Here is a 27,981-nt window from a genome sequence, read left to right on the forward strand (position 1 = left end):
GCAGCTGGTTATGTGAGACAGTGCAGGCAGGGAGGGTCTTTTTATAGGTTTCCAGTGGTAGTTTATTTCACCTACACACTGAAAGGGTCCAGGGACAAACACGGGGAGAGGTAGAGGGTCCAGGACTATATACTGGTACAAAGGGGCACAGCCAACAGCAACAACCAATCACCTGAAGGTGTGAGAGGGAAAAGGATTGCAGTGACCTTGCAGGGAAACACAAGGGTAAACAGACAGGGGTACAGACCAAGGAGGGTACAAAGAACAAAGAAACTGCTAGAACCTTGATCATATATGGTTAACAGGCGGTTGAAGGGCCAAGGGACCAACTGGGGGAGTGGCACTGGGGCTGACTGACAGCATGTCACAGGAGTCCATGGGAGAGGTTAAAGTCTAGGGGACATTCTTCCAGGAAGTCCCCTAGCAGGCCCACAGGCCTCCACAACTCCCCTTTCTTTCTTTATTGAAAAGGCCTCTCCTGTGGATTTCTGTAAACATTTAAGTGAACAGGAAAACATAAACAAGACTATGACTACAACAACTAAAATCCCCAAAATCCCTTTTACTAAAGATAAAGCCATCTGCCCATCTGAGCGGACCATCACACCCCAGCAACTCTCCTTCAAGGATGACCCAAGAACTCTTAAGGGACCTACACTAACCCATGCCCAGTACTGGGCTTTTCTTCACACAGCCTGCACACCGTCCTCTCATTCATTCCTAGCTGTGGGGGTCAGATGAACCCCAGAGCTGGCACAGAGATGACTTCCATGTGAGGATGTGTACCTGAAGTGGCTTTGTTCCCTTCCCACAGCTTTGCAGAATGTCAGTTTGCCAAATCAGTCAACTGTTTATTTACACACCTCTTTTAAGGGGAGGATGTTCTAACAGCTTTATTTGCTTCCTATCTTCAAAGAATTCAGTTGTTTGGGTTTCTTTTAAATAATTAGCTGTGTATTTTTTTCATGGGTACAATTTGATTTCTGCTTTAGATAAGGAGCCAAGTGCAGTATTGAACATGTTTGTGAAGCTGGTTTTTCATTCTCCAGAATCTGTGCAAGATTTACCAGGACTGTTTGTGATCAGTATACATGGACTTATTCTACATGCCCATTATTCCCTTGTGCCAGATGCATAATTTTTTCATTATCTGCATCATCTTCTTGTTTTACTAATGCTGTTAAAATTTCCAATAATAGGGTATCAGAGCAGAACCGGGGTGTGTAATTCACCAGGTACAAGGTGAATATACAGGAAGTTAAAACTCACCAGGGCTTTCCAGACCTGTGGATGCTCCAGGCTATCATAGAATATCCTGGCTGAAATGGACCCTGAGGGATCATGGAGTCCACCCCCTGGTCTCTGCCCGGACCCCCCCAACAACCCCACCCTGGGCATCCCTGGCAGTGCTGTCCAAAGGCTCCTGGAGCTCTGGCAGCCTCGGGGCCGTGCCCATTCCCTGGTGAGCCTGGGCAGTGTCCAGCACCCTCTGGGGGAAGTTTCATCCAAGCCAGTTCTGTTCCCATTTCACGGTTTGGCTTAACTGGTTAGGAATAAAGAGCTGGGAATTTGAAGCACAGCTTCTGCTTTTGTGTTTGGAGTCAGAGAACATTTTTCTTCATCTCCTTCTAGCCAACGAAGTAATCATACCAGTAATCATACTCTGACTATATAAATAAGATTGGAAAATAACCCATTTTATATGCAAAGCAACTCTAGAAATTATTAGCATACACACAAAAAGCCTTCGTAACTCCGAACAAACAAACATCTTGGTTTTCAGAGCTAATTACACGTCCCCTAAAATCACCAGGAAATTGCTGCTGGCTGCCAGGCGCAGAGGAGCAGCCGCCCATCTCTCCCGGCGGAGCTCTGCCGGCTGTCACAGCTGGACTCGCTCCCTCCCTGTTTACTTTCGCTTCCCCAAGTTGCCCGTGACCTCCGCTTATCCCGTCAAGGAGAATTGCACTGCGGCCGCTCCGCGTGGGACGTGTGCCGGGTACGGCACACACCCACCCTGAAACCGATGGACGATGCTCTACAGAAGCTGTAAGTGCACATTTGTAATGAGGAATTTGAGCAAAACAAGGGCCTGAAAGGTGCAAATCTGTGGGAACGGGAGTTCAGGGACAGAGGGGCAGTGCCTCTGACGGGAGTGGCCGGCTCGTCGCTGCCTTCACATTTTTCCCCCTTCTTAGACCTTGTTTTTGTAAATTATTGACTGAAACTTACTGAAGGGAGCCTAGTGCGCTATCTGACCTTTTAATAAATACTTTATTGTATTTTCTTAAGCACAAAGAAAGACTGTTAGAGGAACTGCTTGCGCTATCTAGATTTAATTTGTTGCTAAAGAGATTCAGTCCTCTGGCGGTGGGAAAACAACAAAGAGTATTGTGATCCAACAGTTCACAGATAAAACAAAACACTGCATGATAATGTTGCCAGGACAAGAGTGTCATTTAGTAAGTCTAATAAACAAATCGGTCGCTTTAGCGGGGGGGAAACAGTACTGGCTTTTGAGATTAGCTAAGCAGGAAATCAGTCTGCTGGGAAATAAAACGTGGTGCAGGTCACTTCGCATGGCCACTAAATTCGGAGGCACAGCCCTGGAATGAATCAGAGTTTTGGAAGGGCCCTGGGCTCTGCCAGGCAGCGGGGGTTCGCTGGCTCCGAGCGGTTTGACGGGCGCCTTTCTCGCCTCGCTGTTCGCGTCGTTCGCCGTCACCGCGGCCGGGACGCGCCCTGCCCCCGGCTGCGCGCTGTGACTGTCCCGGGATGCGACTGTCGCCGTGGGAGGGCGTTCGGGGCCGGCCCCAGCCCGCTCCGTCCCTCCCGGGAGCTCGGGCACGGCGGCGGCCTCCGCTCTGGAGCCGTGGCTCCGCAAGGATCTGTCTGTGCAAAGCGAACCTGACAGCGACCCTGCTGCAGGCGTGAGGAGGAGATATGTTTAACCTCTGCTTCTTGTGTATTTATCTGAGTCTGCAGGACAAAAATATCTCCAGGCAGTGTGGCACTGTACACCGCAGTTTTCCTGAGGGATTAATTTTCGCTTCCATTTCACTCACTGTGCTTTGAATTAGTGTGCTGAAAAACATTTAGATTTATATTAGAGATTTCAGTCCCTATCACACTAAGATTACCAGGTTTTCTGTTTAGTGGTTTAGATTCCAGTAGTTTAAAAAGTTCTAAAAGTTTTTAAATTTAAAGCCTCCAAAATTTCTAAAAGTTTCCAGGGAAACTTTTTAGCAGAGCACAAAATGCAATGAATTCACAGGGGTATAAAGGGGTCACAAAAACAAATCATCAGTATGGCATTCTCCCACTGCTTCTTCGTATTAGGCAACCCCTCTTGCTGTAATGTTTTAATATACATATGGAAGTGAATTGCAGAATACAAGAATGGTTTGGATTGGAAGGGACCTTAAAGATAATCTTGTTCCAAACCCCTGCCATGGGCAGGGGTACTTTCCACTGTGCCAGGTAGCTCAACCCCATCCAAAATAGCCTTAAAAATATATCACAAAAGGAATTACAAAATTCCAAGTTTCTTTTCACAAGGTTCCTGTTTCTTTACTAAAATACACTGCCAAAATCACACCAATGCAGGCATGATCAAGGTCTCCATGTGCAATAATACTGATTTTAAAATGTATTTTCATGCTGTTAGGAAGGTCTGTATTCTGGAGGGTAAATAGGATAAACTCAGGATGTATATCCTCTATTGATCTTCTCAAGGACATGCACCACGCATGTCACAGCATTTGACAATGCTTTAATCCTCTGCAGCATTTATCCATAGCAAGGCGTATTCTCTTCCATTCCTTGCTAGGTAATTAACTGTTGATGAAATTTGGGGCAAATAACAGGTTTTACATCCACAGATTTGCTTGTACTTTTTCACTCACAAAGTTAACTATCCCAATTAATTACATGCTTCACTGAAACTTTTTCTATGAGAGTTGTCCCTGCTCCTTAGGCTTGAGTCACTACCTGCCCAATGTACCTTATGTGTTCAGCTGCACTTAAATGCGCGTTGTGCTGCAGCACAAGGAAAATATAAATTCTACATGGATGTTGTGAAGATGTAGACATAGTATTTTGGATAGTGTAATTTCTTCCGGAAAAGGAAATCGCGGCTTTACTAATCATGCATTAATTGTTTCAAAACTCGTGGCTGTGCAAGTGTAAATTCTACATAGGACGGGCTGGCGAGCACAGACATCTGAAGAAGTGTTTTACCTCGAAGGCCAAGGCGATGGGAAGCCCGGTGTAGGCTACGGGGGTACCGCCCCAGCTACCCCCGGCCCTGCCCTCCGCGCTTCCCCCGCCGCCCCCGGGCCCGGGAGGCGGTGCCCAGCGCCGTCCGCCCCGCCCCGGCCTGGCAGGAAGGCCGAAGGCCGCCGTCCGAAGGCCGCAGCCCGCGGGCCGGGCGGGGCCGGGGCTGCCATGGCCGGTGAGTGCGGGACGGGCAGGCTCCGGGGACCCTGGGCGGCTTGGCGAGCGCCGCCGCGCTCCCGGGCCCGGCCGGAGCCTCCGGGGCCGCAGCGCCGGTGTCGCGGTGTCCCCGCGCCCCGCGGTGGCCCCGGCGGTCTGGTGCGCGGCCGCGGCCCGGCCATGGGTCGGGGGGATCGCTTCGGGGCATGGCCCGGCCCGGCCCGGCGCGGGCAGCGCTGCTGGGCCCCTCACGGGCGGGCCGCTGGCACGGCGGGCGGGGCTGGGCTGGGCGCCGGGCCCCGGCCTGGTGTAGCCGGGCAGTGCCACGTTTCACACCCTGGCACACTGGCTGCGTACTGTGTGGCAGCGAAATCTGCTGTTTACTCCCAAACTCCGTCCAGCTCGCTGGTATTGTGCCTCTGCACCTGGGGAGCACACAGGTTAGTTATCCTGGTGACTCGGGGGCCCGGTTGTTTTAGCCATCATATGGAACTTTGAGGACTGGGACTGTGTGTAACCTAAAGTCACACTCTAGTATCAAATGCTTTTTAATATTTTGCTCACTGCAGTTGTTGAAGTCTACAATTTCCTGACGACCGGTGGGTGTAGCCAGGTGGGCGTCAGTCTCCTCCCAAGCACCAAGTGCCAAGATGAGAGGTAACAGCCTCAGATTGCACCAGGGGAGGTTTAGGTTGGATATTAAGGAAAATTTATTCATTGAAAGGGTTGCCCAGGCCTGGTACGGGTTGCCCATGTCTGCTATAGGCTGCCCAGGGCAGCGGTGGAGTCACCATCCCTGGAAATGTTCAAAGAAACATATGGATGTGGCACTCCAGGAAATGGTTTAGTGCTAAATATGGTGATACTGGATTGATGGTTGGACTCAATAGTCTTAAGGTTCTTTTACTACTTAAATGATTCTGTGATTCTCTTGACTTGCTGTCAGAGACCCTTGACTTCTGATAACTTCCCAGTAGCACATGGCAGTGGGTGAGAGTAGCAGAGGAGGGTGGCATCTTGTTTTTCACCTCTCTGTCATCCTTTCAGCCCAGAGGAGCAGACCAGCTGCTCTTCGTGGGTGCATTTGGTAACCAGTGCCATCTCATCACCTCAAGACCATTTCTCTGCACCCAGTCTCCTTCTTAAATCCTTGGCATCCCTTTCTTAGGGTCTTGAAAGGGAAAAGGCAAAACTAAATTAGTGTTAAGCTAACATTTTGTTGAAAGACTTTTCCTCTTTCCTGAGATGCTTCTGGAAGGAGTTGTCATGGACACATACAAGTGGTTTGATCATCAGATCCAAACCTTCCAGGTTTTGGTTGCCAGCTTTCCTGTATAATGTTTATGAAAATCACCCAGGAGTTTTACAGGAAGTAGCAGCTCATGTTTGCACTGCACAGCAGACACCACTGAGGTTTCTGAAATGGATGTTTGCAAGTTCGGTGTTTTACAGAGAACATCAGAAAGTTGCGCTGGGTTTCGTGTCTATTGTATTTAAATTTATCTCCTTAATGATTCTGTTTGTTTTCTTGATAAACTTAGGAAGGCTTTTAAGGGGAAAACAAACTAAGGATGAAACCATAATAAAGATACAGTGGTGTCAGAGACAGTGTCCAGAGTCCTTATGTAAATATTAGTGGAGTTATTAATTGGGAGTGTGTACCTACCTGACTAAAGGTGGTTGGCAGCTCCCAGGGCCCAGGTGTGGATGAGAGTGCTTGCATGTTGCTGCGTGGCAAGGAAGGACTGATCTCAGCCTACAAATTTGAAATGCAGCTGTATTTATTAATTTAGTGTGATAAATATGAAGTGGCAGTGCAGCTCCTTAGGGCCCTGTGGCTTTATCCAGAAAGGCAGTGAAAGTAGATAATGAAGAAATGTATGCAGGGGATTGTGACAAACAAAATCCTGTTTGATGTTTCTTGTACATTAGGGTTTTTATGCTAAAAACAGTTAAGCAGAAACAAAATTACAAAGGGGTTTTTGGCAACCAGTATAACTTGAAAGTTCTGGTTTGCATTGTGCCAGTGACAGCTTGCTAGTGACAGCTTTCAGGGGCCACATACCTCACCACAGGCATATAAAGCAGGAGTGCAAGGGTTTGTCCAACATTCTGGCTGCTCCCAGAGTCTGTTGGGAATTCCTCTTCCATCTTCCTCTTCCTCTGTTGGGAATTGTGTCTGACAAACTCCCTGTTTGAAGAACTTACAAAAGGGTGTCCCTGATGTTTTTTCTGCAGGTGCTCTAGCAGACAGTCTGGCACCTTATGGTCATGTATGATAAGTTTTTTTTATGAGCCTTGTTATTTCCAAGAGCAGCATGAGAGCATCACATTGGATGGGAGAAGCATCTTGCAGGTGCCTTAAATGTCATTGTCTTAATAAGTGATAGAGAATTTATCTTCAGTGATTTAGTAACTTTAAGGCTGTATTTGATTAAATATCCATCAGAGCTTGACTTCTAAATGATTTATAGCCTTCTCCCTTTGAAGGAGAGAGGCAGTAGGAGTGGCCAGTCAGAACTTCTGATTTGTGTAATTTCAAGTGGATGAGTCTTTGAAAGCACATGGCAGTGTTATGTTTCCCTAACAGATAGTTCAGCTTACTAATATTAGGTGGTGGTGTTAATTTTATTTTAGCTATTTAATCTCTGGTAGGAAAATGAAATGTATGGAATTTTAAAATGGCTTATTAATTAAGTGCTGTGGTTTCTTCTGTGTTATTTTATCTCTAGATCAGTCATATTGTCATCGGCTGCAGCATGACATGTATTTCCTTACAAGCACTAGCCGACTGAATGAGCAAGTGGTTGATAAAATTGTTCTTCAGCTTAACAGAGTCTATCCCCAAATTCTTACCAATGAAGAAGCAGAAAAGGTAATTTGAGGAGTTTTGCTGTGTCTCTGACTGTTTTGTTGCTTCTGTGGGTCACTACTCTAGCTGCCCTCTCTCCCCTCTTCCTGACACAACTCTTGGTGCCACATGCAGCCAACCTGCCTCACGTCCTGCTTGCTGACCAGTTGTGTCTGGCATCTCATGTAAGAGGAGCAGTCACAGGGCTGGCAGGTTCCCTGTGCCAAGTGGTCATGGGAGAGAATGCTCTCGTCAGTAGCAGTTTAATGCCACAGTCCCTGCCATGATCAGGGGCGCACAATCGTGCAGCCAGTCCATGGGCAGGAGGGCACCCATCCTGTGACCATATGCCTGGAGTGTCTGTCTCCTCCCATAAGGTGGTGTGGAGTGGCACACCAAATGATTTGTGCTGCATCCATCTCTGCCCACAAAATCATCTATATTAGCTCAATCAGTTTTGGTAACCAATTAATAATTTTAAGTACTGGTGGAGAAGTGGGGGGGGTGTTAGTCCCAGTAGTAAGTGTGAAGCTGTGGGAAGTGGGTGGAGTTAATAGTATCTTGCAGTAGTGCCACCATGTGTGGAGGAAGGCCACCCTCCCTGATGTGAAGCTTTCAAAAATGGGTAGCTCTTTTTAGGGAGAAAAAGCTTCTAATCTTGTGTGGAGACAAATGAAAGTCAGTTAAGAGCTTCTGTAATAGTTTGTCGTTGCCCTCTGCTGGATTCATGTCTGCAGAGAGTTTTGGCATATCGGTATTTTAACATCAGGAAAAATAGGTCCAATTCTACCGTAATCAAACTTCGTGGGGACAATTAGTGTTTTGTGGTGTAGAGCAGAGCTAGATCATTTACTGAGCTAGTCTTGCCACCTTCCCTCAAGAGCTTTAAAATAAACCCATAAAGAATCTGAAACATTACTTGTGGCAGGAATGAACTGCTTTTTAATGGATTCAGGCAAGTTTGTGTCAACTCTATTGAATGTTTAGGAAGCTTATAATCTCAGCTGTATCTGGTAGACCCTGTGGGAATTTTGTCAGCATAAAGAGTATTGTGTAAAATCTGTGGCATTCTTGTCCCCATTAAAGCAGCAATTGTTCCTAACTCAGTAAGCTACAAAGGTTTTCCACTGTGCTGCAATGAAATATGGTGTTTTGCTGAGTATGGCTTTGGATTTTTTTAAAATAAAACGGTTTGATGTGTAAGGCTAGGCATGCTTTTTCCTTCTCCTTGTAAAGTCTCCTAATACTCATTGCATTTGGCACTACAGAAAAAAGGTATTTCCCACTGCAACTGTTTGCCAGCCTGAGTAACAGGAATTTGTGCCTGTTGAATTAACAGCAGTTAATTGCCTGGAAACAATAAAAAATCATGAAATACGAAATCTTGGGATGATGAATGCTCCAGTACTGGGACTAGGATAAGCAGTATAAAGTGCCTTTTTGGGAATCATTACTAGGCAGCTAAGGGCAAACTTGAAAGCATCAAACTTTATTTCAAATTATACGATTTGCTGAAATATTCTATCTACAGCTGCCAGAATTAAACTGTAGAATAGCAAGTGGCAGGTTGGATGCAGGGAAGACATCAAATGCAGAGTACCTTTCACTTGATTTGGACAGAAAAAAGCAGAAGGAGAGACAGAGACAATATGCTCTCCATCAGGCAGTGCTGACCACGTGGAGCTCAGGGCTGTGCAGTGCATGAATATCCTTTTTAGGTTTCCCTTTTTGATCCATTCTTTTAGTAAAATCAAAGAAGCTCCATAAGAAGCTACATAACTGGCATAGTGATATAAAATTGATCTTTTAATCTCTCTTCTGTTTTAATCTCTTTTCTGATGTGTGCTTTTCTCTTGCAGTTCAGGAACCCAAAGGCATCACTCCATACCAGGCTCTCAGATCTGTTAAAACACCTCCAAAAGAAAGGAGACAGACACTGTCAGGAGTTTTACAGGGCTCTGCAGATCAATGCTGAACAGCTGTTTAATGACCTGCCAAGCAGAAAAATCTTGAGTAAGTTGACTTGTAAGTTGATTCAGTTGTGGATTTCCTCACCAGTGTATTACAAAACCTAATTTCAGATGCAGTGTAGGTCACTTAAACAACTTAAACAGGTTATAAATAATACAAATAACCAAGTTACTTAAATAATTTTTGGGGTATACCTTAATTCCTTCTGACTTGAGTTTTCCAAAAGCTGTAAGGGGATTTTGTAATGTAAAATTGTAATTTCCTTCATTTTGTCTTTCATTTTGAAAGAAGCAATTTGTACCTACCCAGCACAAAGTGGTGGAGGACCATTTTCTTGCCTGCGTGTGGAGGCTTCAGTTACCCCACATCCATAACTGAACCCTTTTGAACTGGGGAAGTCTGGGCCCATCCTGCCTCAGAATCTCAGATGAGCCCCAATCCCAACTGATTGAGCCTCGCAGCAGCTTGAAGGCAGTGCTTTGACCTGATGTTCACCTTGCAGAAGTTGTGCACTTTGAAGAACAGGCTCTTCAATCAAATTTTCTTTGATCTATCATTTTTACTTTGGTAGAGGTCAAGAAACAAGTTTTTCTGCCAGGCCGACTGTTAGCAGACAGCCTTTATGAATTAAGAGCAGTTTGAGAAGTCTTGGTGTAGTCACTAAGAAGAAAAATTTTATGACTGTTTTGATATTTAAGAGTTGAAGCTTTTTTAATGTTCAGTAGCACATTTTACAAGCCGTTTTTGAAAATGTGTCTTTACAAGGAGACTTGGATAGGGTCTGTGGGATGTTTTCACTTTTAGCTAGAGCAGAAATGTGCTCATCCTTGCACAATTTATGTGGTTACTCCAAGCTTTCCTCAGGTAGCCATGAGTAGGCAGGGTTAGGGTTTCTCATGTTCAGACTCTGCATAGCAAATACCTGTGCTAGAAGTGCTTCACTTAAACATACAGCTCTTTGTGGCACCTGAAAACAGTTTTGCTGCTGCTGCAAACTGCTGACTTCAGTAACCATAAAAAGTCATTAAATTCTCTGTTTTCTTGGTACACTCTTTCACGTTACCATCCTCAGAAGGATGAGGATAATTTTAAAAACTGAGTTAAAACATTACTGTGTGCTGAGGTTCGGCAGTTTCTTTCTGTTGACCTAAGAAATAAATATTGAGATGATTGTGTTAATATGCTTGCTGCTTCTTAGAGTTTGGTAATTAAAACAAATGTCTGCATTCTGGATTGAATGGAGAAGAAACATCTGTGCAGCTTTTAAAGCTAAAACTGCAAACACCTTTATGCTTCAGGAAAAGCCCCTTTATCGATATGCGATATATGAAACTTTTCATTTAAGTGAACTTGGACATTTTCAATATTTAAGGCATTATCCTTCAGACCTCCAACACGCACAATTTGTTACTTGAATGTTACTTCTTGGAAGTGCTCAAGGGCTGTTCAAGGCCAAGATCTGTGGGGTCCTGAGCACTCTGGTCAGTGGAGGGTGTCCCTGCCTATGGCAGGAGGTTGGAACTGGGTGGTTTTCAGGGTCCCTTCCAACTCAAAGCATGGCATCATTCTGTAATGCTCTTAGCAGTTGTTAAATTTAGCACAAAGCATTTGCAGAACTGATACTAGAATTTGTAAATATGAAGAGCAAGGAGAATCAATAACATAGGGCTTTTCTTCTAAATGCAGGCTGAGCTGAAACAAGCAGCATTACAAACACCTGGAGAAATTATCAGTGAGGACATGGGGGAACCATGGATGGTTCATGGATGAACTCTGTAGTTCTGTAATAGATTATACTCAGCTACATACATAGGACAGATTTTTTTCAGCAGAGGAAATCCTTTCAAATATTTGTTTTTCATTTTCAAGACAGCTTTAAAATTCGTGCTAGAACAAAATTTCTTTGCCTGAAGTGTAAATTGCCAGTGAAGTGTCTGGTAATGTCTGAACATTCCCACTAGAGGGGGGGTAAGGCACATGGTACGGGCAGCCTCAAACGGGAGTTTCCAAGGGACTCGGAAAATGTTTCTATTTCTCTCCGTGCTGACATAGACTTAAAGGGTAAAGGCTCGGATCAGCCCCACGTAGTGATAGAAGTGGCAGAGATTTGTCTGTGCCCTCCTGTGCAATGTGAGTATTTCCTAGCTGGAATTTCTAGGAAGGACATCAGCTCCTCAAAGGGGCAGGCTGGGTGAGGCTGTTAGGGGTACACTGAGCTCGTGGAAGCTTTGCAGCAATCCTTGCTGCTCCAGTGACTCTCAGGCTTCACAGCAAAGGGCAACAGATGCTTCTGTCCTGCTCCAGGGCCATGCTCTGTCCCCACACTGAGAGGGATAACCTTAGCAGGGGAGATGAGTGTTGCCCTGTCGCTGCCTGGGTGGACAGGGCAGTTTTTGAGGCACCTGTCCTACATCCTGGTGTCATGTGAAAGAAGTTTAAACCAATAAGTCTTAAATTTTTCCCTATTGACAGCCAGATCCAGAATTCTTACTTTTTTTCCTTCCCTTTTTTAACCCTCCTAGCCCTTTGACAGTTGGACTTGGTGATCGTAGAGGTCTCTTCCAACGTTTATGATTCTGTGATTGCATGACTACAGAAAAGTTTGGCTAAAACAGTGTTGCACGTCAGTGATGTGTTATGGAAAGTCACTCTGCCATGTCTGGTGACACCTGTGCATCCCCCTTCTGCAGTCAGCATATTCTCCACATCTGTGTGGCAAAGGCAGCTCTGAAAGGGTCTTTCTGCCCAGACTGGAAACTACTGAACATCTTGTCCTAAGGCCAGCCTCCTTTTCTATTAGAATTTGCAGAAAGATAGAGGCTGAAATTACTTGTGCCAAATGTTAGCATGTAGAACCTACAGAGTTTTAAAGAAGCTGGGCATGTGTTCAGCTGAGACCTGCATTTAGTAAAGAATCTACACCAAGAAGTTTTTTCTTTGTGCTTTACCTGCTAAATACATCAATGCCTGGAGATTTGCTCAAGAACAAAGAATAGTGATACATTAAATTATAGAGGTGTTTTCAGATTAGTGCATCTGTTAAGAAAGAGTTTGTGTGTATTGCAATGAAAACTACAAATGAAAACTGCAATGAAAACTTCACTGGTGTTGTGAAGGATTATCTCCTGCTTTCCTAACTTAGGAAAAATGTGCAATGTTATTTATGTGGTCAGTGCTTAAGTAGATCAGAGGTGGGGCTGCAGCTATTTGTAGTTGCATTCCGGTGGCTCTGTGCCTTTAACTCTAGCAATGGTTTACCACTGGAGGGGTTAATACTTTATGTCCATATTGGATATTTTTCTGAAATGTGGTGTTTTGCACCATTTTGCATGTGCTGATTATGTTTGTTTGCTTGAGCGGAATACTAACTTTTCGTGTGTTGCTTTTATTTCTAGAAACCTCAGATCCCACAGAGATAGACACTGACAAGGAGCAATATATGCTAAATGACAGGGGTAAATAAATCATACAGTGTCACCGGATGGAATGGCTTTGCAGATTATGATGCAATTTATTATATCATGTAATTTGCACTGCATATAACAACTACTTTGGCTTATGATGTCTTTACTGTCACAAGTTAAGTAGAATTAATGGAGGAAAATGTACTGAGTTACTGTTGAGGAAACCAGTGCCAGGAAATTGAAGAGACTGTAGAGTTTAATCAATATTTACAATGGTATTACTTACACTATTACAGCTAAGCTCTTAATTTCCTGCGATTTCTTCAATACCTGAACAGTAAGGTCTATTCATTTTGCATAAGGCCATCAATAACTTTTTGATCTGACTTTCTTTTTTTTTCAATTTTTTTAAAGTTCTCAATTTAACTACAAGTCATTTGAAAGCAATGACAGAAAGGAAGGAAAAGCTTAAATATATTTTCCTTAGGAAAACATATTAATTAGTTTCACTTTCCTCTGTTCAATGCTAGATTACAGAGACAAATATTTTTTTCATGGTAGGATATTTTGAAAAGGAAGATCTCAAATAAAGTTGAAGAATTCTCACCATTTATAATGAACTATTGTATCATTGAAGTTCAGTATTTTATTTAGAGATTTAGATACAATAATGAGAGATTCAAAACACCTTCTGTGAATTATGCCTTTTTTGCAGGTTCCTGAGAGAAAACTGAAATAAGTAGCAGAAACACTGTTTTTAACTCAGTGTATATTTTTGTCTGTGGTGATGGTGTTTCTGTGAATATTGAACCAAATTGCTGTTCAGGCTTTACACATTGCTGTTGCTGTCTGCAACCTAACAGTACAGGATGAACAGAGAAAGTGCTTGGAAATAAGAAAATGAAGTAGTTTTTTTTTTTTTTTTTGGGTTGGGGGGGGGTTTGGAGGGTTTTTTTGTGTGTGTGTTTTTGAGAGTTTTTGGTTTGTTTTTTTTTCTGACCTGGCCTCAGACTAGAGATTGTTTGGCCACTAGCCACCCTCCTTGGGAGGTTACTTGCCAAAGACCAACCAAATCTGTGCTCCTTTGCTGTTTTTCCAATGTCCTTGTCCACGCAGTCAGCTCCAGGAATTCCTTGAGGCAGTACACTTGTCCTCAAATTGAGAAGTGTAGCTTAATTGTATCTACAAGTAGCTGGGTTATTTAATTGTATCTTTGTTTCTAGTGACATAGTAACTATAAAAGAGTATTAGGTAAGAAAGAAGCAGATATAAATCTTCATGCTGTTTTGTCAGTGGATAAGTATGAATTAGAATGGTTTTACTGAACATCCATACTGACCATCACCATTAAACTGTGTGTAATTCTAGGCAGGCAGTTTCCAGGAGATTTGGTTTGGATACTTCTCCTTAAATACCATAGTCTGTAGCTGGATAAGCAGAGGGGAACAGGCAATGGTGGCAAAGCAACTGTAGTAAAAATTAATTGACGCTAATAAATGTGCTTCGCAGTACATTAGCTACAGAACATACAGAATTGTGAATATGTTAGCTTCATTTGAATATGCTTAATTATGCATATTGGTAGCAATTGGTGATTTGTGAACTGAGCTTAACTTCTTCTGCTCTGCTCTGTCTCAGTGTGTTTTCTTGCCGTTTTCTGTAGGCCCAGTGTTTTTCCTGGCGTGTTTCAGTGTGGCTGCAGGACTGGCCCTTTTCTGGTATTGCTGTAACTCAGGTGAGCTTTTCAGGGGCTTCTCCTGGCTGCCTTCCCTCAGCAGGGATGGAGTAAACTGGGCTCCTCATCTGACAGGGCTCCCTAACAGGGTGGGTCAAGGTGTCATCATTCATTAATGAGCTCCAGATACAAATTGCACAGTGAACATGCTGAGGTATAAATAATGGATATTTTGCCTACAGAAGATGCCACAAATAGGGGCACTTTTTAAATACAGTAGTCATGTGAACTCCTGTTGCTATAGCAATAGGTCATGATTCCCAGCAGTCATGAGAGAGACCCAAAACCTTCTGGCTCCCACAGCCCTTGGGAGCTGTTGGAAGCCTGGCCAGGGCTGGGAGATGCTGGCTGGATTTGCTGAGTTCAGCAGCTACAGCTGTCCCTGTGCTGCTGGCTCTGGGTGTTAGCTCTAACGCCCTGTGTGATTTGACAGTCACCTGTTCCACACCATCCAGTGCTGTGCTCAGGGGTGAAGCTGCCCCCTTCCCTAACTGACCAATCTCCTCTTCCTCTCTCAATTGCAGCACTGAATCTGAACAGATTCCTTGTTAGCCTCTCTTGGCAGTTGATTTCTACAAATTGAAGGAAATGGGCTTTCCTCTAGAGTTACTTTCAATTGATTTTTATTTTTTGCAGATGCTGCTTTATAGCTAAAATGAAATCTAACTGTGTTCACTTTCTCTTTTTCCTCTTCTCATTCCATTTTAGAAACGCAAGTCATAGGAAGAGCCAGGAGAATCTTGGGTTTTTCTCCTATTATCATAGGAAGACATGTCAGAAATATTTGTATGTTGTATTTGGAGGACATGTCGAGAAATTAAGGAAAAGCTTTCTCTTTGCTTGACTGTACAGTACACCGGCCAAAGGAAGCCAACAGTGCATAAAAATGTCCTGTACTCATACCAAAGATTTTATCAATTAGCTTAATCAATAACTGCCTTGCCTTCAGATGTATTTGGAATTTCAGCTCTAAATGTCCTTCTTTATGGGAATGGACCGTTTATTTTTGTAAATGCTTGAAGTATTTATTGTTTGTATAAAAAATATTTTTATTACAAGCTTTAAAATGATCTCTTAAGTGAGCATGGGTCTGAAGCCATGTTTGCATATGTGTTTTCTGTACTGGAATGAAGGATCACAACTGTTTGAAGAACTCTGGCCTTCCTTTTATGAGAATTAATTTTTAAGAAAATAACTTAAACACAATCACTCAAAGCCCTTATTAAGAAATGGATCTCCATCTCAGAACTGTTTTGTCTAGACCCTTTATAGTCACTGCCTGAGCTCAGGTGGGCACTGGCACCTGTGAAAAGTTTATGGAGGCCAGTTTCCTTGATGTGTGCCTTGTATTCATTGTGTCTTCTGATTCCCTGTTGGTGCCTCATCCCAGTCTGCCCTGTTCCTGGTCCCATACAGATGCTGGCCCTGGTTTGAATGCCCTGGAGCTGGTGCAGGCTGCATCCCAGCCCGTGGGGTGTTCCAGGGAGTGGAATGTCTGACCTGAAGCACTTGCGATTACCAAGAAAGCGTTCCAGATTCATTTAGCTTTCCCTTTCCCAGTGAAGTAAAGGGAGGCTCTGCAGAGAGACTTGGACAAATTAGAGGGCTGGACAATCACCAACCCAGTGAAGTTCTACAAGGGAAAGTGCTAGATTGTGCACTTGGGATGGTACAACCGTGGATGTATGGACAGGCTGGGGAAGGAGATGCTGGAGAGCAGCACCATGCAAAGGGACCTGGGAATCCTGGTGGATGGAAAGTTGGATATGAGTCAGCGGTGCCCTGACAGCCAGGGGGGACATCCCTGTTCTGGGGGGCCCAGCATGGCCATTTGGGCCAGGGAGGGGATTATCCCTCTCTGCTCTGCACTGGGGTGGCCTCACCTCGAGTGCTGAGGGCAGTTTGGGAATCACAATATAAGAAAGATATTAAACTATTAGAGAGCTTCGAAAGGACACTTCCAGGGATGCGGCAGCAATAGCTTCTCTGGGCAACCTGTGCCAGGGCTGGGGGAAGAATTCTTTCCCAGTATGGTACAGGAAAATTTACTATGGCTAGGGCTGTATTTTCCTCCCTTCCTGAGGTTGCTTGAGATGAGGATGTCTCTCAGGGAAAAAAATGGTCCAGAATGAGCTATGCCAAGGGTTAGAGCTGGAAGAAGGAAGAAAAAACAAGTCTGGGTTCATCCTAGTGTTAAAGGACCTAACAGCAAAGAATAGAAAACAATCTATTCCTTCATTAGTGCCAGTTATTAATTTGAACAGTGAATGTAAGGCTGCCTATACAATTGGCATGTGCACAGGCTGGGAGACATTCTTAGAATATTTTTCTTTCAGGAGCTTGCTTCTCTGCAAGCACATCAATGCATCACATATGAACAGCGATAATTCCATTTTCAGCTCCTGGAGGAAGCACATGTGCACCTGCATGGGAGTCAGGTCCTTCTGGGCAAACAGTGTTACAGACTTGGGAATAAATCGAGCAGGGTCTTGGATGAAGCTGTTTAGCTGCAGAATTCTGGTTTTCCTGGCAAATCAAGAACAGCTTGGCTCTCGCTGCTGAAACTGTGCTGGCATTAATTTAGAAATGGTTCACACTTTGTGCAGGGAAGTTGTCCTGGCTGGGTTGTAGGTGGTTCCATGCGGAGGGTGGAGGTCATCCTTGTGAACACTGTGGCTGCCATGCTGTAGCCAGGAATTTGTACAGGAGCTAAGCAGGTACTGGCCTGAGCCATGGAAATGGTTAAGGCCGAGTACGGGACTGTCTGTGTGCAGAGAGCTGGGAAGCAAGTGATAGATCCTACAAAGAATTTGCACAATTCTGTTTGAAGCCAGACTGCCATTTAAAAGACTTGGTGAAGGATGATGTGCCTGGTGAGCTGGAGTGGGAATGAAGTGATTATTCATTCTGGGATGCACTGGGCTGCTTTACAGCTGCTGGATGGAGTTGCAGTTAAAAGTGCCTTTGTCAAGACAAAGTTATTCCTTTTGTTTCTTTTAATTGTTATTTTTTCCATATTGTAATAAATTGAAAACATTTGGTCAAAATGTGCCATTGTGGATGCTTTCCCCTGCCATTCTGTGTGCACAGATGTTACTCCATGTTATGCCATGCCTTGGCTGTGCTGGCAAGAATCAGTTTGCTGCACTTCACAGGGCCTGTGTCCTGTATTAATTTCTCTGAACGTGCATCTTCTTGAATCCTTTAGAAATTAATGTATTTATTTTTCTAATAGGGTGAAGCTGTCAATTGTATTGAAATAAAATCTGACAGAAGAATGCTGCTGTTTTTCTTGTAGTTAATGCACTGCTCTTCCCTGCAAAAGCACCCCTTGGTTGTTGCCCTCCTGCAGCTGCTGACCAACCCCTCCTGGGCTCTCGTCTCTCATGGTTAAGTTTTTCTGGGTATTTGCACCAGGATTTTTAACATTTGCACCTGATTTCAAAATTGCAGGTTTTTTGCTTAGCTTGTTTAGGGATCTGGAGTTAAACAGGGCTCATCAGTTCAAAAACTGTGTCTTTGGGTTAATCCTTGATTTTGTGTCATTTTGGGAATTGCAAGGATCACTGCCCCTGAGGCCTTGGAGGCACGCTGGTGCTTGCTATAAAGGGACTTTGACACACTGTTCATTTGAAGTGCTACTTGGACCACCCAAAAGGGACTTCATGTAAGGAAAACCATGTAGACCATTTTATTACTGGCCTGTTTCTTTTGGTAAGGGGGAACTGCTGACCTGGGTGCCTCTGTGAGCATCCCACCAAAGGAACTTCTTGCTGTAGCAGGAGAATCATGGTATCATAGAACTGTTCAGGTTGGAAAAGAGCTCTTAATATAATTAAGGCTGATCTGGCACCACCACCATGTTCACCATTAAACCATGTCCTAAAGTCCCATATTGACATGCTTTTTAAACACTCGCAGGAATGGTGACTTCATCACTGCCCTGAGCAGCCTGTGCCAGGGGTGGACAGCCCTTTCCGTGAAGAAGTATTTCCTAATACTAAATCTAAATCTCCCCTGACACAACTTGAAACCTTAGGTAGAGTCACTAACCCACAGTGAGGATTGTATCTGTTGCTACAAGACTCTTTGGGGACAAGAAGAGCCCCAGAACTTGGCATTGGATTCTGTTGAACAGAGCCTGAGTGGTCATGGAGGAGCATCTCTGAGATAGCTTCATCAGGAGGAGAAATCCTCTTCATCCTGTGCCCTTCTGTGGACTGACTCCCTGATGAGTGGGAACTGGACTCCCCTCCTTGCCTGCTGGTTTGTGGCCCTTTGGGGAGAGGAGCAGCTGTTAGTGGGAGGCTGTGCTTGTGCTGGTACCTGTGATGGGTAGCATGCCCCAACCCTCTGCTGCTGCAGGAGCAGCCTTGTGCCAGGCACCAGGTGAAGGGACCAGAGCATCACCAAGGTTCGGATGTGAGTGAAACAACAGCCTGATGAAACTACAAAATTATAGGATTCAGGGGAGGGGGTAATTTTCCATCCTCATCTCACCCACTGCATAGGGATGTTATTAGAGCAAATGGAAGGAAGGAATCGGAGGCAGGAGATGAGACAGGTATGCGGCAACACTGCTCCAGTTAATTCAGTACCATTGCTTTGGCATAAAATAATATTTTGGGTGAATCCTGAGCTGCCCCTGCCGTTGTGGAGCGCAGGCCACTTTACACTGTGGTCACAAGGAAAAGCTTTCTGCCATGGTGTTCTTGATAAATCCTTAACATTGTGTCTAGCAAAACAAAGGCCTTTCAGACTCAGTCTGTGCTTCATGAACTGGTAACAGGTGAAGTTGGGTGCCAGCAGCCAGTGTGCCACTGCACACGAACCCTGGATAAATCATAGAGACGTGTTCTCACAATGTGCAGCAAATCCTCTCTTCTCCATAGCAAAATACTTCATCACACTCAGGTGGCTTTTTGTTTTCCTTTTTAGCCTTGGTTTTAGCCACCCTGGGGGTCTCCTGGTGCTCCAGCCCTGCGGGTGCTGTCCGGAGGCTGCTCTGAGCCGTCCTGTGGTGCCTCACCTCCAGCCCCGCCGGCTCCAGTGACGGCCGGGACGGGCAGGGATAAATGCTGGCTCCCCGTGGCTGCTCCCTGCTGAACGCTCCGCTGCATCAGAAAGAGAGAGCTGACGTTGTTTCTCCTCTGTGGGCTCTGAGCTAATTCATTTTAAAAGCTCCTAGTGAAGGCTGGAAAAATGATGCCTGTGCCTCTTAAATATTCCTGATCCATAATGGTTGCATAGAGCTGGATTTTGTTTCACCTGTGCCTCTGGAGCTGGCTCACAGCCAATTTAACATGGCTACTTTGCTCTGCTGTGCAAGAACTCTGTTCTGCCAGGAGGTAGGGAGATAACTTACATCAGATTGGAACCAAATTCAAAGTCCAGGTGTAACAGGTAAAATTATAGCAGAAAATAATACTTAATATCAATAGCAATAATTTAGATAGCAGTTTTCTATTAAAGAATTGCAGTGATATCTTTCAGGGTATTCCCAGGCCAGGAGCCCTGTGAAATAAAAGTGAAACTCATCTTGGTGATCTCAGAGTCAATAAGAAAACAAGTAGGAAGTAAATTCCTCATTCTGAGCTGGATGAAATTCAGCCCTGGATGAGTCTAGGCTGGTCCTGACTCTGGAACGATGAACAAGACACATCATTCCATCACACCCTGTGTCTGCAAGTGAAGAGGATGTACAAATTAAGCAAAATATTATCAGTGACATCAGGTTTGAAGACTGCAGGACCTCTGTGTGATAACCAGAGTCCCTTCAAGAGGCTCTGAGGTGTCCTACCAGTGCAGCTGTGGGATGTGGGGCTTTCAAACCTGTTTTTCTACTCACATGGAGAAGAAAGAATTTTTATGGAGTACGAAGAAGAACATTGACCCACACAGGTGCATTGTGGCTTGCTCCCAATGCTCCCCAGTTAGTGCACTTCACACAGTTTGTGAAGTTCAGTCTTGTTTCCAAGTCACGTTGCCAGGATTTTAAACTCTGCAAGGGATGGAGAAGCCTGAGGGGATACAGTCATTTCTTTCCTGAGCGATGTTCTCCTTGGCATGCCTGGTGAATCATGTTTTCTGATCTGACACAGAAAAAAATAACTCCTATTTCAGGGTAAAGACACATAGTTGTCTCCCTCCATATCTTCCACAAGTCCAAAACAAATCTGAAACATAAGGCCTTCCCAAGAGTTTAGATTATTTTCATCCTTCATGCCAGAAATCTGTGGTAATGTTGGGTGGGATGAAACTGATTTATTCTCAAATATTTTTGGTACCAGTGAATATGTTTTGCAATGTTTCAGTAGTCCTGGTGTGGTACTTCCTAGCATGGCACCATATTTACACTCATTTCTCAACTAGTTAAAACTTGTACCATTAAAAAGGGAGTGGGGAACTTTTGGGCTGGAAGACTGGAAAGAAGAGGAGTGGAAAACATCAGGAAGGAGGCTGAATGAAAAAGGAACCTGAGTTTCTGCCATCTCTATTTCTGACAAAGCCTGACTTGCCTGATGAGGATCTATTGATAACTCTCTGTTCCTGACTGGGAGCTGTGGCACTCTCTTCTTGGGAAGGCAGCCAGGTTAGTAAATAGTTCTTGTTATATGAGAGCCCAAGGGAATAAAATGAACCATGAAAACAGACCTTCAACAGACTGTGGAGGAAAAGTGAATTCAAAATAACCCATAGTATCCAATAGGAGGGCAGGTAATGTTTTGTCACCACCCTGTTAGGAAGTTGGATAATTATTGGTTATACATTACTTTGAAAAGATTATATCCAGTGTTTCACGCCCTATCCTGCACTGACACATCAGTGACCCTCCCACTGGCATGGCCATGGACTAAGGGGGATGAGGGGAATCATTTACAGATGGAGTCAGTCAAAAGTTGGACTCAATTTTCTTTGATATCTCTTCCATCCTAAATGATTCCGTGATTCTGTGACTTCGTTATTTCATACAGTGAAAATAATTTGATCAGTGTGAAAATAAGAAATTCTTGCCAACAGCTGAAGCGTTTATATACCACATTTTTTTCCTGTCTCTTTGCTGTAGATGTACTTCCAACAATATGTGTTTGCTTCCTGACATGCTCAAGAGTGGTCTGCTGTCAATCAGCTCGAGTTGTTCGGTCAGCTCTGCCCATGATTCTGCCCTCTCTGCCCTCCCACCGCTGCCTGATGTGTTCCAATGTCAGGATGGGAATACTCAGTGATGGGGAGAGGAGTGAAACTCCAGGTACAGCTGACATGTCACCCTGCAGCACTTGGATGCAACCCAGCCTCTGATGGAAACTCTGCCCTGAGGCCTGCTGTGACCATGTTGTTATTTATCTCTTCCTGGAGCACCTTCTCTCATTTATTTCAGTTTACTTCTTTCTCTAGGACATCTCAGCTTCTGTCTCTGGTTCAGCTTTGTTGATCACCTGTGAATACTAACAGGCTCCAGCAAGACTGCTGCAAGCATTAGGTGGTGGGGTCCTGGTAGTGGTCTGCCTCCCCCAGCCCCTTTTCAAGTTGCACCAAGATCTGAGAAACACACCTGGGCTCAGCTTCTCTTGGGCTTATCAGAAACACAATCTGCTCCAGGAACTGGTGCTGTCCAATTCCTCCCAATGCCCAACCTGACCCTCCCCTGGCACAGTTTGAGGCCCTTCTGTCTCCTCCTGTCCTTGTTTCCTGGGAGCAGAGCCAGAACCCCCTTAGCTGTCCCCTTCCCGTCAGGGAGTTGTGCAGAGCCAAGAGGTTCCCCCTGAGCCTCCTGTTCTCCAGGCTGAGCCCCTTTCCCAGCTCCGTTCCCTTCTCTGGACACACTCCAGCCCCTCAAGGTCTTTCTTGTTGTGAGGGGCTCAAAACTGACCCCAGAATGTGCAGCACAGGGAATGGGCACTGCCCTGGTCCTTCTTACCCACCTGGGCTCCTGTTCAGCCACTGCCACCAGCAACCCCAGGGCCTTTCCTGCCAGCCCTTTCCAGCCCCTCTGGCTCAGCCTGGAGCTGCAGGGGCTGTTGTGACCCAAGGACAGGACCTGGCACTTGGCCTTGTTCAAGCTCAGATCACTGGCCTTGGATCCAGCCTCTCCAGATAAAACTATGGCCTGACACCACATCAATACCCCCAGCAACCTTAGTGTCATCTGCAAACTCACTGAGGGTAAAGAAGTTGTTACTTCATACAACTGAATGGCAGTTGAGGGGATACAGAAACCAGGATGGTGTTTTCTGCTTCAGCCTATTTTATGTAAGACTCAGCATCAGAATGCACTCCAGCAGTGACCTGGTTTAGAAGACAAATACCCAGTGAGTTCCAGTAAATATGGTTGTTGTCACCTGCTTCAGTAACTACAGCTATGCTGAAAATCTCAGCCCAGGCTATTCTGGATGCTGAAGGGACTAATGAGAAGGACCATGAGCAGTGCTCTCCCTGCCCAGAGCTTATGAAACAGGAGCAAACGGCTGACCTGGCACGAACTGCTCCTCACACAGCCTGGAAAATTCATCTCGCTTCATTATTGATGACCTCTTTTTAAAAGAGATATTTACCCCCAACCAAGAACTCTGAAAAAGCACAGCAAACCAAAGAACGAGTCCAAGAATGAGTCAAACGTATGTATTTGCTGCCCCTCTGAGATACTTGCCTGCCTACTTTTAAAGCAGCACCTGACTTAAAAGAATAATAATCCTGTGATTAAATTATTTATACTTGAAACCAACTTGCAGATGCTTCTGTCTGCTAAAAAATACATGAACTCTGAAGGCTTCAAAGACTAAAAGTACAGATTTCACATCTGAGAATGTTTTGCAAATCTTATTTAATCACAATAAAAGACATGGGAAGCAGCATCAGAAGTGTGACAGCCACGAGTGGGCATGAAGAGTCCTACAGCAGTTGGTGCTTTGTGACAAACAAATACAGGAAGGAAGTTGTCCTGCATGCCTCACTCAGAACTTGTTCTGAGTTATGTTTACATTAGTACAGCCCACAAAATTAAAACACTGCCTGCTGGATATGGGTTAAATACATGTTACAATGTAAATGAAGCAACAAAAGACAAATTAGAAAATAAAAAAGTATATCTATCCCATTACTAATCACACGAGTTTGATCTGTTTTCTGTTAGTAATTCTTACAGAACATATACATGAAATCTGGTACATCAGTGGGCTTTGAGACATACCCAAAGAGAAAGGTCAGTAACAAAACCTGTAAATGAGATGAGACACATGAAGTCAATCTTCTATTCTTATGTACAAAAGAGCTTTTGAAAATTGATGCCAAGAAAATTGATTCATACAAATCTATATCTTGCATCTACATATAAGTGCAACCTAGAAAACTTAGATTGCAGGTATGATACTTTGGAAATAAAATTACTAAAATGTTTTTGTTGAAGAAATTCTTGCAACCTACACCATTATTAGCAATAGTGTATTTAGAAAAAGTGTAAGTCCCTGATCCAGCAGGTAAGAGGCTAGAAGATATTTATAACTCTCTATATATATCTAAAAATAAAAAAAATTAAAAATTTATTTTGCTTTTAGCCATAAGCTCATAAAAGGAACAAAACAGCAGCAATCGATGGGAAGAGAGAGAGGAAACTAGAGAGAAAAACTCAGTTCATTTTGCCATTTGAATTTCGCTGACAGGCACTTGGTACCTTTACCTTAACAGGTAAAGTTCACCCTGGACCCTCCAGTTTACCAGTAGAGCCTAGAAAGGTGGCACTTCTAATAGAGATTCTAATAGAAATTTGATATAAGAAAGAACCTTTTACAATGAAGGTGGTGAGGCTCTGGCACAGGGTGCCCAGAGCAGCTGTGGCTGCCCCTGGATCCCTGGAACTGTCCAAGGCCAGGCTGGATGGGGCTTGAGCAGCCTGGGACAGGATGGAACAAGATGACCTTTAAAGGTCCCTTAAATCCAAACTACTCTATGATTCAAATAAGTACATATAATGCACAGAATAGCACTTCATGGTAAGAAATCATTAACAATTAGGTGATTTGTGTCTGTGCATGAAGGACAGGAAATTTCAAGTGTGTCCAGAAGAAACAATACAAATGATTACTTGTGAACAAAACTGGACAGAAGAATACTGCTTGTTTCTGTTTGTCTCATCTTTTCTTTAGCTAGAGTGGGAAAAAAGCAAAACAAAAAGCTGTGCAAAAGCAGTTATTTTACACACTGCAAAGGAAGAGCCCTGCTGGGCTACAGAGTATGTGGGCTTGGTGCCAAGCAGTGAAATAAAGGACAATGTGACCATGCCAGAATCAAAGGCCTGACATTTCTTACCATTGTGGAAATTGCCACAAAAACCAAAGGCATATAAAAAGAAAAGTCCTGTGAAATGCTATCAGATGATATTTCCTTGTTTCATGAATTTATGTCACTTCTCTGAAAAAAAAAAGTTTATTCAGAAATTGAAATGCCAACATTCCAGAAAAACAGCATCCTTGGGGCAAATCTAACCTTTTCTTAGATGTCAAACAATTTAAATATTAACACATGGGAAAATTTCAGGTATACAAGTGTGTTGGAAGCTTGAGAAAGCTGCTTGGTGTGTCCAGCTTCTTCAAATTATTTTTCTTTTCCCACTGTGTCCAGTGTAGCTGGCTCAACTGCAAATGACATCTAAAATAAATGCTCCAGGTCTCTGAAACACAAAGATATTGATATTTTAGTGATACAGGAATTATAGTAAATGACACATTTACTTTAAAGTGGGAATTAAGTTTTCTGGAGAAAAGGGTGCATAATAGTAAAGGTGAAGCCAGAACATGGTGGCCTGCCACTTCTCTCAGGGTTTTGAGGAGACTGTGACAACAGACTGAAAAATACTCATTTTTTAGGTTACATTGAGATGACCAAATGTTTTTAGCAAGGGCAATGGGTACAAATGCAAACAACAGCTGTAATGTTCCAAAGCAATACAGAACTTTCACATTTAACAAGTCTGCAGCAAAAAATAGGTTCTGGACACCACATTTGGCTGTTTAATTAGGAAACTGCATGTGTGAGAGCATGGAGGCAGGAGCCCACAGCTTCTGGTTCTGTTCTGAGCTTCTTTATGCCTATTTCAGATCCTTGTCTCTGCCTCTGTCTCTGGTATTTTGTGTGTTTTGTCCGGTGAAGGCAGCTAAAATTCCAAAAATCTTTCATGCAGCTCTCTTGGTTTTCCCAGTGTAATTTTGGGGTTAGTGCTTCAGTATTGTGTTGTAGTGTGCAGTTATACTCTGTAATACTTTGTAATAGTTTTGGTTTTGTATCCCCTTATTTTCCCAAATGGTGTACCCCTTTTTGTCCCCCCTTCCTCTACCTGTGTAATCATTCTCCTGTGTTGAGATCATCCCCAGATCCCCGCCCTGGCTCTCTGTCAGTCACTCAGCATCCCATCCCCTCTATCTAGAACTTTCGGTCAAAGTCGTCGAGTGATTAGTCTGAGGCCAGGTGGCAGCCCCCCAAGTATTATTTTATACGCTATCCCAAATGTCCATCCCTAAGGTTGCATCCCTGGAGGGCCTTTATTGGTCAGCAAATGTATCTACCTTCAGTTTCCTCCCTTTTGTTTTACTCTGAGCAAGGCGCCCACTGAGGAGCGGGGCTCCTGAGGAGCTCTGAATAAATCCTGGACTGGCCCTGTGCTGAGAGTCGGCCTTTTACCCTCTACCGATGTCTCCAGTGTCTCTTCTGATGCAAAGGCACTAGCTCAGCTGCCCTCGGTACCCTCGGGGCACCAGAGAGCATCCCCCCGCCGCTGTCGGCCGCTTTGGGGCTGCCCCCCGCTGCTGTCTGCGGACCCGGGGCTGGCCGGGGTTCACTGAGAGGCACCCCCAGACAGACGGAGACAGTACTGCTTTAACATGTACTGCTGGAGTCAACATCCTACCTGCATTTTGGATAATAGCTCAGATAATCCATGTGCTCTTCGCTGTTAAAATTAAATACTTATTAGACTGTTTGTAGCGACTGTGGCCAGAAATTGCATTAAAACGATCTTATTTCACTGCCAGAGTTTCACAGGTTTTGGTTAAAGCAGAAAATTACACCCACACTCTGAGATAAATGACTGTAGTTTTTCATTTTCCTAGTAATATTTTACAATTCTTTTCCCCCATGCTGTTTTGACTGATGATAAATTTTGGGTTGACTCCCATTTTTGTTACAGATTTCTGTTGCACCTTTCATCTACAGATTCATGGTTTAAAGGCCTTGTATCTTCTTTCTCATGGAGAAAGGGTTTCCTGTAGAAGTCTCCACAAAGCAGTAATGTTACTTGCATGGGCTGTCTGCGTAGTACAGAGTGCAATCATGGCCTGTCAGCCCAGTCATTCCTTCTTCAGCATGTCTGATTTTGGGCTGAGATCTGGGAGACCAAGTGCCAGAGCAATGTTGGCACACACAGACTTAGCAGTGTTATTTTGAAGGCAGATGTTGACCATACTGCTTCTTGCATTACAAGCCTATAATTTAGGTTTATCTCCTCCCAAACTGCTCATCACAGCTATGATGCTAGGAAGATAACCGGTTTGATCCCCATAATTCCTGTATTTATTCTGCTGTATACATAAAGAACAAAGCTACAAGTGCAGGTAGAGCAACAGCATTGTCCTAAATGGTCAATGTGAAGTGATAGTGCTCATCTTTGTGAGCTTAGTCTCCCACAGAGTAAAGTCCTGTCCTGTGAAGGACAGAGGAGCCACACGATCTGCAGCCAGCACAGCAACTGAGAGGCTCCAGCATGTGCAGTGTTACATGTCAGATTTAACAGCCCTAGCTACTTGGAAACAGCTTGTCTTCAGTGTTAAGTAACAGACTGGATGCAAACCTTCCTTAAAAAAAGGACAGGCATTTGGAGAAAGCAGAACAACATTATTTCCCTTATTATCTCAGTCAGCAGTAAGGAAAAGGAGTGGCTAGGCCAGGACAATCCTTACACTTCCTTCGGGTGACACATGCTGCCCTCAACTTTTGAACTCCACATTCACAAACACATTGTAATAGCTTACCAGTTCCCAGCAGCTTCTGCTTTTGCACTAATGGGAAGTGAGCTCAGGTATCTGCAAGAACTTCAACAGTACAGATCAGCCCGTGGCTGTTTCTAAAGTGCCCCAGTGTGCCCTGCATTTCTAGATGCAGTGCTCTGCTACCTCATGCTGCAGGAGACCACACTCACCTGTTCCTTACTGTCTTGATATTGGCTCAGCAACTGGTTTCTGCACTCCAAAGGCAGTGATAAAAATATTCACAACAACTATAATGAATACTAGTCCAGTTGCAAGGTTGTTGAGGAAATTCAGCTTTCCGTGTTTTGCAGGGTTGTTAAGGTCATATTTTACTTCAAAGAGAAAGGAGAAAAAATGTTTAATAATATGTATATTTCAAAATCCAGAATAAAAGGTTTCATACTGCTGCAGTTACAGAATTTACCTTATACTAAGCTATCTGGATCAGTCCTATTTAAAAGGGAAGTCAGATTCTGCAGTGTCAGTGAAAGTGCCAAGGGGAAGGTCTGTAACCACAAGGAGCTTATTAACTTCCAGTAATTAGCATCTAATCTCTGTGGAGACATATGGGAA

General features: G+C 44.1%; 2 protein-coding genes across 9 annotated transcripts in view; one reads left to right on the forward strand and one right to left on the reverse strand.

Annotated features, from left to right (window-relative positions):
* The first annotated feature begins 1,873 nt into the window (after positions 1 to 1,873).
* On the forward strand, positions 1,874 to 17,673 carry CARD19 (caspase recruitment domain family member 19). 7 transcript variants are annotated; one of them, XM_064431920.1, is made up of 7 exons: positions 4,391 to 4,453; positions 5,004 to 5,091; positions 7,167 to 7,309; positions 9,145 to 9,298; positions 12,652 to 12,711; positions 14,324 to 14,395; positions 15,104 to 17,673. In XM_064431920.1, exons 2-7 carry the CDS (start codon positions 5,085 to 5,087, stop codon positions 15,214 to 15,216), a joined length of 549 nt encoding a protein of 182 aa, XP_064287990.1. In that variant the 5' UTR covers positions 4,391 to 4,453; positions 5,004 to 5,084; the 3' UTR covers positions 15,217 to 17,673. The 7 variants fall into 7 exon arrangements, with proteins under 7 accessions (XP_064287995.1, XP_064287989.1, XP_064287992.1 ...); XM_064431921.1 differs by lacking the exon at positions 4,391 to 4,453 and adding an exon at positions 4,692 to 4,874; XM_064431919.1 differs by lacking the exons at positions 4,391 to 4,453; positions 5,004 to 5,091 and adding an exon at positions 1,879 to 2,049.
* Positions 2,256 to 27,981, reverse strand: part of NINJ1 (ninjurin 1) — a 36,911-nt gene continuing 11,185 nt past the window's right edge. The window contains exons 3-4 of one of the 2 annotated variants that reach the window (XM_064431926.1): positions 27,579 to 27,740; positions 23,197 to 25,058 (exon numbers count right to left, since the gene is read on the reverse strand). In XM_064431926.1, the coding sequence (XP_064287996.1) occupies positions 27,586 to 27,740 (155 nt within the window). In that variant the 3' untranslated portion in view covers positions 23,197 to 25,058; positions 27,579 to 27,585. Of the gene's footprint in view, positions 3,085 to 23,196; positions 25,059 to 27,578; positions 27,741 to 27,981 lie in introns of those variants that run through there. The other variant, XM_064431928.1, reaches the window with a different exon arrangement.

The sequence above is a fragment of the Passer domesticus genome, chromosome 9 (assembly GCF_036417665.1).
Source record: "Passer domesticus isolate bPasDom1 chromosome 9, bPasDom1.hap1, whole genome shotgun sequence".
Classification (NCBI taxonomy): Eukaryota; Metazoa; Chordata; class Aves; order Passeriformes; family Passeridae; genus Passer; species Passer domesticus.